General features: G+C 32.7%; 1 protein-coding gene across 1 annotated transcript in view; it reads right to left on the reverse strand.

Annotated features, from left to right (window-relative positions):
* LOC129225276 (dual oxidase maturation factor 2-like) overlaps positions 1-15,862 on the reverse strand; it is a 211,224-nt gene that overhangs the window by 91,747 nt on the left and 103,615 nt on the right. Inside the window, exons 4-5 of the mRNA XM_054859862.1 lie at positions 8,809-8,943; positions 3,118-3,180 (exon numbers count right to left, since the gene is read on the reverse strand). Coding sequence (XP_054715837.1) covers positions 3,118-3,180; positions 8,809-8,943 — 198 coding nt within the window. The remainder of the gene's footprint in view (positions 1-3,117; positions 3,181-8,808; positions 8,944-15,862) is intronic.

Below are 15,862 nucleotides of genomic sequence, written 5' to 3' on the forward strand. Positions count from 1 at the left end.
CATACTGTACACTGATTATTACGTTATTTTTGCATAATTTAATGTTTGCAGGTGGCAGCACTATCTGCTTTGTTTATGTGCTTTGTTTATTACCTACCAGGAACATAACCTCAATTAGCTTAAACAGTTCACTAGTTCTTTTTATTAGTGTGTTCTGTTATATTTAAAGTTAGTTTTAGGTAATTAGTGAGTATGTGTATGTGAGTATGTATAATAGTGAGTATAAACAATTTTTTACCTCCTTTTTTAAAAAGTGTTAAGAAATGGTGTAAACCTTCTGAAAAGTATGCCAAAAAGACATAAAATGCTCATCAAGAACAAGGGAATGCATACTAAATATTAGATAATTATTTCACTGTTCTTTACTGTGTCTATAGTTATGTAATCAATAAAGAATTTGCTTTTAAAACAATCTTAGTCTAATAATTTGGCCAGCACTGTACTTCCGTCACTTTTCTTACTCGCCACTATAATAATTCATTAATTTCTTTCATCAGAATTGATGTTGATTACAGGGAACCAAAAATATACAATATAGTTTGTTGGTTTTCTCATGTTTGGAGCTTTAGAACGCCTGAGAAAATGAGTTGCAGTGAGGCTCAAATCTGTCACATCAACCAGTCTGGGGCAATGTTCTGACCCGCGTGGTGGCCAGTCGGTGGATTTTCGAGATACAGAAAATCGTCAGAGCCCATGTCGTATGATTATGCGGCATGTAAACAATCCATTGGGTATTCGTTTGGCTTTGAATGCCCTCCACAAAATTTAATCCGTGATGACGTTTCGCATCAAAGGAAAGCTCAGGTGCCACCATGTGGTGGAAACTGGGTGTAAAAGAAAAATGTGTGCCATTGACATCCGCGCCTTAATGGTGGGACATGAAAAACTGGATGCGATGTCGGAGGATCGCACTAAGTCGGCAAAGGCTAAATCGCCTAACGCAGCCCCATTAGAATGAAAGAAAGAAAAGAATAATTCATTTCTTTTTATTTCTTAAACTTATTTAGCACTGCTGTTCTCATAAATAAATAAATATCTTTATGCTAAAAAGTAAAAACATAAACAAAACGTTAAAAAGGCAAAAACTTGCAGACACGTTCTTAGTGTGTGTGGGGGGGGGGGCGTTTTTTAATGCAAAAAAGATGGGAGCCAGTAGGTACATCTTTGTCAAATGTTTTCACATACACAAGCTTACATTAGCATTCAGTGTGAAACAGCAATCCCGAAACATAGATATAAAATTTTCACAAATTTTCCTCCACAAAAAATGCTTGTTTCATGTTTTTATTGCCTTAACTTCTTTGTTTGTTAAAACATAGTGACTTATTTCCCATCACTACTTCTCCCTCCTGTTTTAAAACGAAGCGAACCAATTTCACTTCAGTCCTAGTGAAGATTTGGGAATGTCCGCCCCCCCCCCCCAAAAAAAAGTCGAACTTCCTCCAAGATTCACCGAGTTGCATCATTCCCTTTCACTGCTGAAGAAACTGACTAATTTATTGCTCATTTTGTGTTTGAGGAAATACTCGAAAATGTTCTCTTTGCAGGGAATCCGAAAGCGTGCGGCTTAACGGAAGTATTGGCAGGACTGTGAACTTGAGCCCAGTGTCGTTCACCCTCTTCGCTGTCTCCGCAAATATTTTTACTTTTCATTCAACGCTGTCTAGCTGTCTATTTCTGGTAGCTTTTAATTATTTTTCTGAAAAGTCTTAATTTCCTAAATTTAACTTATCATTTTAAGGTGTATAGGTGTTTGCAGGATTTTTTTTTTCTTTTTTTTTTACACAATTTGGAAATTTGTGCATGCAAAAAAAAATAATAGAGTTGGATAAAAATAATTACAAAGAACTCTTATTAAACAAATGGAGGGCTATCAGAATGCTGGTTTCATTTTAAAACCTTATTAATAACTTAAAGAATCATTTGTATCATAAATCGCTTTTTTTTTTAAGCGCCTGTTTTTCTGTGTTCATTATTTTCCAAAACGTTCGTTTTGGGGATCACGTATTTTACAAAATGTGAGTTTCATGAATCAAACATTTTATGAACTGTTTGTTTTTTGATTCGTGTATTTTGTAAAATGTCCATTTTGTGAGTAAAATACTTTGTAAAATGTTCCTTTCGCGGGTTGTATAGTTCATAAAATACTCGCTTTGCGAATCGTATATTTTGTTAAATATCATTTTTGCTTTTTGTAAATTATTTTAAAGTTTCTTTTTTTCAATCGTAAATTTTGTAAAATATCCGTTTTGTGAGAAAAATGCTTTGTAGAAGGATACTTTTGAAGGTCGTACATTTTGTTAAAATACTCGTTTTGTAAATCGTGTCTTTTGTAAAATTTCTCTTTTGTTTTTCGAACATATTTTTAAATATTCGTTTTATGAATCGCGTAGTTCATGAAAAGATTATAGGGGCAATCCTGTAGTTCATTGAAATGCTTGTTTTTTGATCCGTATACTTTACAAGACCTTCGTTTTGTGAATTATGTTTTGAATAGCATCCGTTTAGTAAATTCTACATTTAAAAAAAAGTTTGTTTTCAGAGTCGTATATTTTGAAAAGCGCCCATTTTGTAAATAATACATTTTGCGAAAAGTTCGATCTGAGAATCTAAATTTGCAAAACTTCTGTTTTCTGAATCGTAATTTTTTTGAAGAGTATTTTTTAACGATTACTTACTCCGTTTTTATTGTTACTATCTATTCTTAAATATCAAGACAGTTTGGTTTTTTCCATTGTTTTTTTTTCTTTCTTTTTTCTTGACGCAAGAGCTTAAAAAAGCTGTCAGGTCTTATTTTTGCTTAATCTATTGTGTTTTCTAATGAAAGCATTTTAGTAATGTATTTCATACCGCTACGTTGAATATTTTAAAGATAATAGTATGTTTTATAACATTTTTCGAGATATATTAAAATACAATTATTTCCATTTAGCCAGATAAAAAATCGTACACAAGTGCACTACTTGTCACTACCACTAAAGTCAAAAAAGTGTCATTAAGCATTCTGCGCAGAAAGTCATCTATCTGCCAGAGTGCAATAACAGTGCTAGAAGATAAATTATTAGCCCTGAATCATTCACATAATAAAACACAAAGTAAGAATAAAATAGACTGTACCTCCAACCCATCGGAACCTTTCATTATAATTAATATCTTCACTTCTTTTATGTATGGCCAGCGCTGAAAGAGAGAGAAATATTTTGAGACACTTCACTCAGAATACAGAAAAAAGAATCAGTTTTATAACAATGGACATGCGTTACAATATAAAAACATGCATATTTTAAACATTTATTGACGTAGCATAGCCGATCAAGGCTCTTGCTTCAAAGACCCAACGAAAACAAGGCCTATCTTCTCTAGTCCTGAATAGAACCAACCATCCAAACTTCTACATCTAAACTATGAAATACTGGGGTACATTATTTATCGCCGACACTGAATATATTTAAAAACTGAAATATTAAAAAAATAAAAATAAAAAAAACTAACATTTTATTGACTAAATAAAGTTATTTATTAGTAAAAAATGTATTAAATTAATTATTTCAATCCTTATAGTAGCAAAATACATTTAATTTACTGATTTGCTACATAAGTAGTAATTACATTAGCAAGACTTAATTAAAACTAACAGGTGGCGTCATGAAAATCAAAGATCCCATTGGAGTGAGAATAACATATTGTTCAACACGAAGACACCCTCTGGAGAGAAAATGAACCTTTCACGGCAAAACCACGTGACCTGTGACGTATCGTAAAGCAACACCCACTGATGTAAGCCGGTCCACGTAGCCACAAAGTATGAAATTTAAAGTTTCTTAGATTTCTTCGAGACCCCTCGTCAGATCCAGACTAAATTACCATGGCAACATCTGGAAGGTATACCCTTTCAAAGAGAAGAAAATTTTTCAAATCGGTCCAGGCGTCTTCGAGTAATCGGAGAACATACATAAAAAGTCTCCGACGAAAGCTTAACCTCCTTTTTTGAAGTCGGTTAATAAATTATTAAATTCATAAACTTAAGGTTGTAACGCGCTCTTTATTTCGTTTGGTTTGTATGAAGCTGTGCTTAAAATTGTAGTAGGGTTGGTTGGCGTAAGTGGGACCCCTTTTAAGAATAGTTCGTTTTTGAAACCTCATAGATAAGTTTTGAAAGAAAAAAAAATAAACCTGCAGTCTTAATTTATATTGGACATTATTAATGAACAAAAGTTTATCATTATTTTCTAAAATAATGCTTTCAATATTCTCAACGATTATATTTTGTAAAAAATCGTACTGGTGTCCGACTTATCCCATAGTAAGGGGTAAGTGGGTCACCCCCTTTTAATTAAATTTAAATGAAGCATATCTAAAAAAGGGATAAGGGGGTCTTACATTGTAAATTTTTAGTGTGAACAATTTTTTTGTAAATGCATCCATTTATGAGGTTTTTACTGTCTTTTTAAATCTGGATCACGGAAAATTTTAAAATGAAAAACAAAACAATTTCATTTGTGAATTTTTTTTACTTTTACATATTAAGGTGCGTTTAATTAACGTAATATAGTTGATTAAGATCAATTTGAGTAAATTAGCCAAAACTATAAATTGAAAAAAAAAAATGTAAATACTAAATGACTGCGTCTATGTAAAGTTGGCTAAGGACGAACCGTTATCGCTTCATCCTCGGTAATTATTCTAACATCATCTGCACTATGCCAATAAAAAGTGTCACTATTTCAATTTGTTCATGCAAATTCAACAGTATTTTTAAATTTGTATCATCAACTTCCAACATTAGACCTATTTAAATCTTAATGATTTTCTTTAATGTATGTTTCACAAATACATAATCACCAGCTTTCGCAGTTCTTGTAGCTGAACTATCAATTCCTACTTGGTCATCATAGTTGTCTTGTATTTCACTAATATAAATATTTAATCAGAGCTGCTTTTGATTTTGAAATCTCCATTATTATAGAGGTACCCACTAAACTCATAATGAGGAGACCCACTTACCCCTTATAGCAAAAATGTACGGGGTAAGTGGGACCCCTCCTCCTATATAAACGCTTATTAGCAATATTTGGTACAAAAATTCTTGTTGCTGTATGGACTTTAAGTTAATCTATACGTGAAAAATCAATTATCATTAAAAAATAATAAAAACTAACCTGGAAACACTTCTTTAAAAAACGTTGTTCGCAAAAAAAAAAAAAAAAAAAAAAAAAAAAAAAAAAAAAAAAAAAAAAAAAAAAAAAACAGAACTTTTTTTTGACTAAATGCTAGACCTAGAAAAAATTCCACGAAACCCAAATATGCGCAAAACCAATCACTGTCATGAATTTTAACATAATCAGTGCAAAAAAGTTTGAAAACTTTATCCATTTTTCAGTTTTAGGAGGGTGACCCACTTCCCCCAACCGATTCTATTACATATTACCCTTTTCATTATAAGTAATAATGTGTGCACATCCGTATTTTACGGGTAGGTGCTCATAATACCCGTACCAGAAAAAAAAAAAAAAAAAAAGAAAAGAAAAACCGGCAAAATTTGGAGCTCCATTCTGCAAATCTGCAAATTATGAATTGCCACCCTCCCAAAAATTTAAGTTCGGGGCTTTCCTGCGCTAGTAGAGTACTTTTCTACATCGATCCAGTAATTTGACCGGCATTAAAAAAAATATCTGTTCAGCACTTTTAATACATGTAGATAACTCCAACAAGTCAGAAGAGATTTGACTGTTAAACTAGTTCAATTGCAGCTTTTATTGTTTTTAAGTAGACACATTTAGCGAGTTATAGCGTAGCTCTGATAAGTTGAGGCGTGACCTTGACAATATTTATACTTCCTTTTCGGGAGTAGGGTAACTATTATCGGTAAGGAATTAAATAGGAAGACCTTTGCAAAACAATTGTGAATGTAATCTAATTCAGCTCAATGTCCATCATCCTTCCCCATTACCCCCAAAAAGTATATAGTGTCAAGGCCAAGCTTTAATTTATCGGATTCACTCTATAGTTTGATGGCACTTGTTCAATGTTATGTGTGGTGCGATTTAGTTCTGAGCTAAACAAAAGGAGAATGAGTAACACTGGTTATCTTTCCGCAGAATATAACTCTGATATTGATAGCGAATCTGAAATTTCTCTACATGGTTCTAATTATTGTGGAAATTCATTTACGAACTTCTCTACTTGACTCTACCGGACTAAAGATGAAACGAAACGGAAAACATACTTTAAAAATACATGCTTTTTTTAAACTTTTATACCCTGTAAAATGCTTTTTCTAGTCTCATTCTATCTTCAGAAAAAAGCCAACTTTAAGTAAATTGCCTCATTTTTGTCGCCGTTTAAGTTATCAACGTTAAAAAAAGCATATCTTAAAACACTTTTGATTGTTGATTTGAACGCATGTAATGGATATAAATATAAAGTTTACTATGAAAAGATGTTTGTTTTTGGTCATGATATGAAAGGAAATTAAAACTATTGTGAGTTTAACTAGTATTCCAATTGAAGGTATTTATGCGAATGAGTGGAAAAGGCACTATAAAATTTTCAAGAAAGCCACGGATTCCTCTCCCCCGGTATAGGCTACAGCAGGGGTTCCTAAACTTTTTCATGCCGTGGTAACTTTTAAATAATGAAAATGTTCTCACGGATCCCTCATTATTTATCTGAAATATATCTACATTTATTTGTTCATGTATATGTATATAAATTTATTTATTTATTTGTATATAAATAGAATTATTTATACGTCTGCAGAGATCGATATTCGTTATGTATTTGATTTTGAGAAAAGACCAGACATTATGTAGAAACAAGATTGCCACCTATTATGTGTTTAATGAAATAAAGACTATTACAAGAACTTTAGTACATTTCATAATTCTTAGTTATCATATAGCTGTTAACATTGAAAGATTGAAATTAGGGAGACTTATGCGTAAAATTAGGGAAACTTTGCATGTGAATCAATTTAACTACAAAAATCAAGAGTGATTCATAATGGGGTCTTTTCCAATACTTTAAAAGTATTTTTTTCTGAAAGAACATGCTTAAAAACATAGGATCTAACCATTTTTGAAATAATTTGTTTAAGATAAATATTTAAAAAAAAATACTTAAATCGGTGATCTTTCATTGTTTACATTTCTTGCCGATGACATTACAAATGAAGAAATGCTATTCTGTGTTGCCCTTCACGGAGCAAAATATTTAATTCGCATCTTTAGTCACGTGTATTGGCAACGATATGGTTGATAGCAAGCGTAGAGCGCAATTTTAATTCGCTTGATTATCATAACGTGGATATGCGGTACAAAAATGCGCCAAAGAGCATCATTTGTGACGTCATCAAGAGCATGCCTTGTTTGAAAAATCGGACATTTAAAAAAATTAATTAAAAAATAACTGTTGGGAAAATGAAAGAATTTTCTGGGTTCATGGTATTTTTTTTGCTTATTCTATCAATTTCAGTGACTAAAAGTACTACTTTTGACTGAAGGAAACAACCCCATTCTTAGCTATTACATAGCTGCCAACATTGAAAGCTGAAAATTAGGAAAACTACATGAATGAATTTAGCTACAAAAACTAAAGAGCGTAAAAGGGACTTTTAAAATACAAATAAGGATTTCTAAAATTTAACCTGTATAGGTGCCAAAATTAAGAGCTCAGAAATCCGATAGAATTCTGTAAACTTTTTATTGAAGGAACTGTAGTTTGGAAAAAAAAACCCGAAAACATCTACAACTTTTAGGTTTGAAAAAAAAAAAAAAAAGATTTAAAAGTAGCAAAAGTTTATTTCTCATTAAGTGATGATAAACATTCTTCAACAAAAATTTAGGCATTTCAGAGCACTTTACCACGTTTGTTTTAAGTAATAAAAGTTTTAAAAAGAAGGAAAATGAAATAGGAATAATGGAGGAGTAGGAATAGATAGAAATAGATGAGGGAATAAATGAAGGAAAATGAATATTTTTCAAAAATAATCGGGCCCAAACTGAATATATGTTTTGTATCGTATAACAGTATGGCGCAAAATTTGTGCAATTGCTTTAAAAAAAATAAAAAATAACATAAAATACCCACAAGTAATTGTAGCATCTAAAATAAGATTGCATTACTAAATTGATCCGATTGTTGAGGAAATAATTAGGAGATTTGCTTGAAACCACAAGTGCAAAAACATAACAGCTATGTATTTCCAAAAAAAAAAAAAATCCATCGAATTGCAGTTGCTTCACAGTAATTTATGACAGCAAGCTAAATAATTATTTTCATAGGAGATGGAAAAGTTAAAATTCAAGTAGTGCTAGCCAGTTTTAGCAAACAATACAGTATCTGTATTTTATTCGAAGTTCATGTAATCTTTTTTTTTTTTTTTTGACAGAGTACAACACTGTCAAAACTGCCCGATGATGAACACTACTGTGTTTTCTATGGCATTCAACGCAGTAGATACTGTCTGTTTTCTTTAGCCGAAACCTAGCGCAAATTTGCGCATGCGTCAAGTCTGCTCTAATTTTATCAAAATAGGGAGGGAAACCCGGAAGTAAATGGTGCGAAATAACGTGTTAGCGTCAAAAAAGAGAGATAGCAAGTGCGAGCGGAAAGTGCCCATTCTCAACCTATCGCCCCTTTTTAAAATAGAATCTACCCTGAGTGCGTCTTTGCTTTCGAAAACGGACAGTACTTGCAACTGGAGTTGTAATACAGTTACGTTATAACATATAAATATCAAAAGGAAAAAAAATTGTATTGAGGAACGTCACAAAGTTTTAACTTTAAAGCAATATGATGAATACTGACCTTGAAGCGTGATATTGACACTGTTGAGTCCTATTTTGACACCCACATTGGCAGATATTTTTTCTTTGGAAAAAGCGCGGTATGGACTAGAAATGGTTGCCTGAGCTACGTGCCACTCCGTACCATAATTGGAAACTGAAAAGAAAATATTTAGATGTAAAAAAAATCAGTTCAGGTGCACATAACAAATTACCTAATTACCTATATCATACAGAATAATTTACTTTGAGTGAGGTTTAAATCAAGACAACATTTTTTTCAAAACAAAATTGCAACAGTAAACGGAATGATAATCAAGATAATATTATACAATATTATAAAATAAAAATAAAGTATGTTTCAAAACTTTCTGTTATTGGAGAAAATTCAAGCATATGCTGGTTTTATCAAGTTTTTTCGAAATTTTCAAACACTTACTCGCCTTACTTTTTCTTATTAAAACACAAGTCTGTCGACCTCTGCCTGATTGTATTTTTCATCCCTCGAACCAAATATCTACCCCTTGCCAGGCGGAAAATTCTCAATAAAAAACAAATTAAATACTATTTTACTTTCAAAAAATCAGCAAGTGCAACTTTACAGATTCGTATCCTTGCTGTAGTAACAACGATATTATATCTCTAACAAAAAAGTTAAGAAAGAAAAAAAAAAATTTTTTTTTACGTCTTATTTAATTTTTGTTGAGCAATCACGAATTGCTTACTATCCTCGCTTGACCAAAGTTTTTATTGTTCTGATTTTTTAGATTACTCTGACGACGGTTGTTTATAATTATTTAGAGAGTAAAATTTTCATTGTCATTGTTACAAATCGTCTGCGGTTTGATTTTTATGCATATCTTTTTCAGGGCTTAACTCAAGCAGGTTTTACAATTAAAAAAAATTTTATCGTAAAATTACGGTTTTTTTCAGGCAAAAACACCTATAGAGGAACTTAAACGCAAAATATAATCTAAATACAAACTTTCCAGATTATTAATTCCCATCATTTAAGAGTGATAAAAAATAAAAATACATAATGTTATACGTTGTAAATAATCTTTATAATAAGTGTACTGGTGGATTTTGCCCATAAAATCTTTATTGCCGCATCCTATAATCACCATTTCTTTTTCTTTTGTGGATAGGCCTCGTTCTAAATATTCTAGAAAATCGTAGGTCATAACAAAAAGAGTGAAAATTTCTTGGCCATTTGCATTCCATCTCATTTGTAGAAACAATAATCCCAACAAGTAGGGTTCCATCGAAAATTCATGATTGCAAAAAAACATATCTTGAATTCCAGATGCCAAAATTCAAATTAATTTTATTTATTTATTTATTTATTGGAATTTCTGTTCATTCCCCCCCCCCCCCGCTGATTTAATATTCTCTTTGCGATTCATCATTTCATCTTCTGTAAATTGTCTCTCCAATCTCTTTCTCAACACACTTTCCTTGTCACTAATTTATAAATCACTTGCGCCAAGAAGTTGCCAAACTTGTGTAACGGTTGTCCATCATCATTCTTTCACGCTCTGTCTTTCAAAAAGGAGCAAGATTTGCCGCATATTTTATTAGGTTAACAGTGAGGTCAATTTCTTCAGGGTACATCATTTACATGGGTGCAAAATACTTGTACAATGCGTGGCTTTTGTTACGTTGTTCATAGTAAATTTTATCGAATTTATGAAGATTTTACTAATCTATAAATCACTTGTACCAAGAAGTGGCCAAACTTGTGTAACGGTTGTCCATCATCTTTCTTTAACGCTCTGTCTTTCAAAAAGGAGCAAGATTTGCCGAATATTTTATCAGGTTAACAGTGAGGTCAATTTCTTCAGGATGCATCATTTACAAGGGTGCGAAATACTTCTACAATGCGTGGCTTTAGTTAAGTTGTTCATAGTAGATTTTAATCGAGTTTATGAAGATTTTTTCAGCTCTTGCTTATAAGGTCCTTAAGAATGTTCGTAAATTAGATAGACAACGCATATCAAGATAAGATAAATAAATACCTTTGTGATGAAGAATAAAGTAAGAAACAGCAACGTCAAAAAGCACAAATTGCAGATTACTGCAGACACGTGTTTCGGCGTTACAAGGAACGCCTTTTTCAATGAAAAAAGGAATGAACTTATGGATGAAAAGACATCCGACACTGTCGCATGTCTTTCAAATCCATAAGCTCATTACTTTTTTCATTGAAAAAGGTGTTCCTTGTAACGCCGAAACACGTGTCTGCAGTAATCTGCAATTTGTGCTTTTTGACGTTGTTATTTCTTACTTTATTAATACATATCATGTTTATGGTGGATGCCTTACTTTCGGACAGAATACAAATCGCCGCCTCACAGCAACAGCAAGATATAAAAACCTCAAAACAACAGTAAGGTATGCTAATATTCTGTCGTGCTAAGCACAGATGTCGCAGCTACTCTTTCTTTTAAATCAAAATTGAGTTATAGTCACTAGGTGGTTCTTAATACAGTAAAACCTGTGAAGTTGACCACCTAAGTTGATCGCTTTTTTCAGGCACGGTATTAGCCCTTATCATATAAATCAACCTTTGTAAGTTGACCACCTGTTTAAGATGACCACTAAAGTAGCGCACCGCAAATGGTCAACTTAAACAGGTTTCACTGTAACATATTTTAACTATATACAATGTTTTATAGTAACTAGTGAATTGGAAATATTTTTCAGGAAATCCTGAAAAATTGGAAACTGAATCAAGTATTGGAGGTGTCAAGTTTTGAAGCACTATTTCTCATTTTGAGCTCAGCTGCAGACAGTGTTGGAGATTTAAGTGGTGGGGGGATTCAAGGGGGCACCCCCCACACTTTTATAGTTAATTTATTAATTTTATTTTCCAATCTAGGAACCAAAACTAGAAATTATTAAAAAAATAAGCTGAAATGCCAAAATTTTCAGAACATAATTGTTTGTTTTACTTTGTTTATCTGTTTACGAAATATTATTTAGTACAAGCAGTAACTTTTAGTTTATGTATTCATTGTTTAGATATTAGTACATTTTTTTTTAAACTTTAACAAGCCACACTTGTTCAATGAAATTATTACCGAGTGTTTGTGACATCTCAAAATACTTTGGGGCAAATAATGAACGTATAATTCATGTTTAAGTGTTTCTGTACTAAAAACTGTACTCTAAGTGTTATTGTGTACATAATTTATCAAAATCTTGTGAGTTGAGTTGTTAGATTTACATCAATTACCACTTATCTGCTCTCAAAACCAGCCCAAACAAAATTGTGTACTTTTTTTTCCCTCTCTCTCTTGTTTTTTTTTTTCTTTTTTTTTCTGGCTGCCGCTAAAAGTACTATGACTTTTAATTGTCTTTTTTTGCCCCCTCTCCCCCCCAGTTATAAGCATCAAACTCCACCTCTGGCTACAGATAAAACTTTTGTGCCTATCGTGTCAGTATTGCTCAGAAGCAACGGTATAGTGTATGCCAATTGAGGTAAATTATACAGGGAGAATATGAAATAAATAGCGAAACTTTTAACACTAATGAGTTAAAAAAATTATGAAAGTGTTGAAATAAGTAACTACAAGTATTCGGATTCAGTTTTACATGTTCGATATGCTTGCTATCATTGGTTATGATGAAGCACAGACGAGAGGCAAAGTTCTGAAAAACTCGCTGCAGTATAGAGATAGCAACCAGTGCTGCGGGGTAGGAGTCGGACCGATTTTCGGCTAAAGGAGTCGGAGTCAGGTGTTTTAGAGTACCAGGAGCAGGGGAACCCCGATGGGAGGTCACTATGACCTTCCAAAAATTGCCTTATTGGGTGAAATTATCATCATACGATTCAGCAAAATTATCATCATTTAGCAAATTGTACCTCACTAATTGGCAAAATTGTCATCATTCAGCGAAATTTGGAGTTCCATTCCCCAAAACTATCATCATTCGGCAAAATTTGGAGTTCCATTCGGCAAATTGAGAATTTCCTCCCTCCTTAAAATTTAAGTTCGTGGCGCCCCTGACAAGGAGTTGAAGTCGGTCGGGAGTTAGAGCTTCAGATATCTCTTTATGTGCTTCGGGTTTAAAGTTTGTTAGTAAAATCTGTAGATTTTACGAAGAATGACAACATAAACACCTGCAAAAAAACGATAGCTTAATATAGCGGCCAATATCAAGGAGAAACTGCTGCAGGGTGCTGAAGCCATTCCGGCCCTGATCAAATGACATCAGAAAGCAGATCAATCAGCATCTTTCATGTCAGCGAAAGACAGCATGATATATATTATTACGTAGGCTATATTAACTGCCATAAATGATAGATTAAATCGCTGGATGCAAAAAAAAAAAAAAAAAGCCGATTACATTGTACAGGGTAAGCATAAATAATGGACCCGATTTTAAAAAATCATCTTGTCAAAAGCACTGCACATATTAAAATATGTGATACTTGAATGAAAACGAAAAAGCACTTTTTTTTCAGTTATAAATGTTCAACCTCTCAAAGTATAACCTTCTTGTTATACAGCATGCGTCCAATCTGTAATACAGCTCGTCTCATACGCCGTGTGAACAACTCTAAAAGAACGTAAAGAAGGCATTTATACAGCATTACGAATAATTGAAAGAAGCATTTGTGCTGGGACCTGTTGAGAGTGTGATGCTTATACAAAATATGAAACGAACTGAGACACTGTTGGACGAATGCCGTGAAATAAAAGTGTCGTGCGTCGGAAAAAAAAAGAAAAAAATCGTGATACATTTATCTTAAAATTAGTGTATCAATCGTTGTAATATGTGCAGTAATCATGAAAATATGATTTTTTGAAATCGGGTCCATCATTTGTGCTCACTTAGTATAATGTAAAACGACATTATATAACATTGACTGACATTGTATAATGTCAGTCGACATTATGTGACATTGGCTGACATTGCACAATGTCAGTCGACATTATATAACATTGATTGACATTGTATAGTGTCAGTTGATATTATATAACATTGACTGACATTTCATAACGTCAGATAACATTATAAAATACTAACTGACAATACCAAGATAAACTTAAAACTGAAGGAAAGTCTGAAACACTTTGTTGCGCATCTGGTATGCATAAAAAGTTTCAAAGAACAAGAACGAATCCGAAAGTAAAATGCAAAGTGCTTCAGGAAGCGAAAAAAAAGGGGCAGCTCGTAACCCACGTGACCGAGTCAAGATACTTTCGCTTGACCTTTTTGCTGACTTTCAGCTCAGAAAAGGCAACGGGAATAAATAAATAGTCTGCAAATAACAAACGAGTCGGGCCGGAGGGTTGGAGAGTGAGACCCTGCTGCGACATTGTAGACCCCACTTCCGGGAGTTTCTCGGGCCAAGTGTGTGCGAGGCCCCGGGCGGGAGACCTAGTTCGTGGTTTTGCAAAGTGGAACATTAGCATGGGCTGGATGGGCAACTCTGTTGATCCAGTGGTCCGATTTATAAGATTGGACATGCCTGCCGAGAGAGATTCTCTCCGTATTTGACTCATCAACTACGTTTCACTTGAGAATGCTTCTGGCAGAGAAAAGGTCTTTGAGCACACTGGAAGCATCATCATATTCAAATGATGTGAAAATATTTTAATATTATAAGCATGTGTGAGAAACTTATAGCGATGAATCCGATTCCAAAACATTCTCTATATTAATTGCATTTATTTTTAGGCCATGATTTGGATATTTTTCACTGCAGGTAGGATCCTACAGTGACAGTAATCCTTCAGTGATCTTTCAGTTACTCAACAGTAATTTAATCATCAAAACAGGGAGTGAAACTGTAAGGGATGTAAGTGAGCGTTTTTAAGTTTTGAGTATAAAACGCGTACAAAGCTTAAACCGTCGATAAGCGTTTTCTAAATCATGCTGCATAAAATTGCTCCAGAACTTACAATCCCATTTCTTGCCACATAACTGATGAGAGAGTTTTTCTAATTATCTGCACTAGTTTTCTTTAGAATTTTTAATTCTGATGATTAAACTCCTTTGCTTCTAGGTGCTTCGTGTTATCTTTATTGTCATCCTAAAGAATTCAAAATTTAGGGAACTTTCCCCAAATCAAGAGAATTATGACTGCTAACTGGATACTAAACATGTGTTTCGTATCATAGCTATACAGTTGAAAAAATTTTGCGATATTGAATGCAAATATTTTGCTACTCTAAATAACGTATTTCATGAAGTATGTGCAGCTGCGATCATTATTCACACAACACAATGTCACGTTTGGACATTTGTTGTTTTGCTATTTGAATGAAATTTTCGGGACATTTACAAAATTGCTTCAATAAAGTCTAATCCCTATTTTTTTTTTTTTTTTTGAAGTATTCATTATGTAAGTTTGAAGTCATAAAAATGTGAAGTGATTCAATAATTTCCTAGGTTATTCAAGACAGAAATGCACGCAATCAGTTTTAGGGTACCAATGGTGTTTCAATAATATAAAAAACAAAAGTAAAACAAAATGGAAAATAAGTGAAATCTTAAAATGAATCGCTAATTTTGAAAAGATAACATTCTTTGATCTCATACGTCTTTTTTTAAAAAGGAAAAACAACTCTAATTTTTTTATTTATTAACCTTTTAAGGCATAATCAATCAAAAATCATTTTAATTAAGTAAACTATTAATTCAATTACCTATCAAAACAAAATAGTAAAAAGGACAAGTAACTTTTTGAACTTTCAAAAGTCAACTTTTCTTTAAAAGAAATATTACCTACTTGAAATAAACCATTCGAATGCGTCCTACACTTTGGTTTGAGTCCATAAAAGTTAGTTCAAGGACAATAATCAGTTTATACGGTTGCTATCTTGAACCCATGAGAAATCTCAATCATTGCTATTTGTGAAACCAGGCATTATAGTTTTCTCATTGTTATAGCTTACCCTAAAAATTGAAGTCTGCTTAAAGATATATATGACTATAAAAATAAAATGTTTTGAAATTTAATAAAGAATATGTATACGGAAAAGGTAGGATTTAAAAGGGACTAGGACCCTAAAAATTGACATCTGCTTAAAGATATATGTGAATATTAAAGAAAATGTTTT

Source organism: Uloborus diversus, chromosome 6 (genome assembly GCF_026930045.1).
Source record: "Uloborus diversus isolate 005 chromosome 6, Udiv.v.3.1, whole genome shotgun sequence".
In the NCBI taxonomy this organism is placed as follows: domain Eukaryota; kingdom Metazoa; phylum Arthropoda; class Arachnida; order Araneae; family Uloboridae; genus Uloborus; species Uloborus diversus.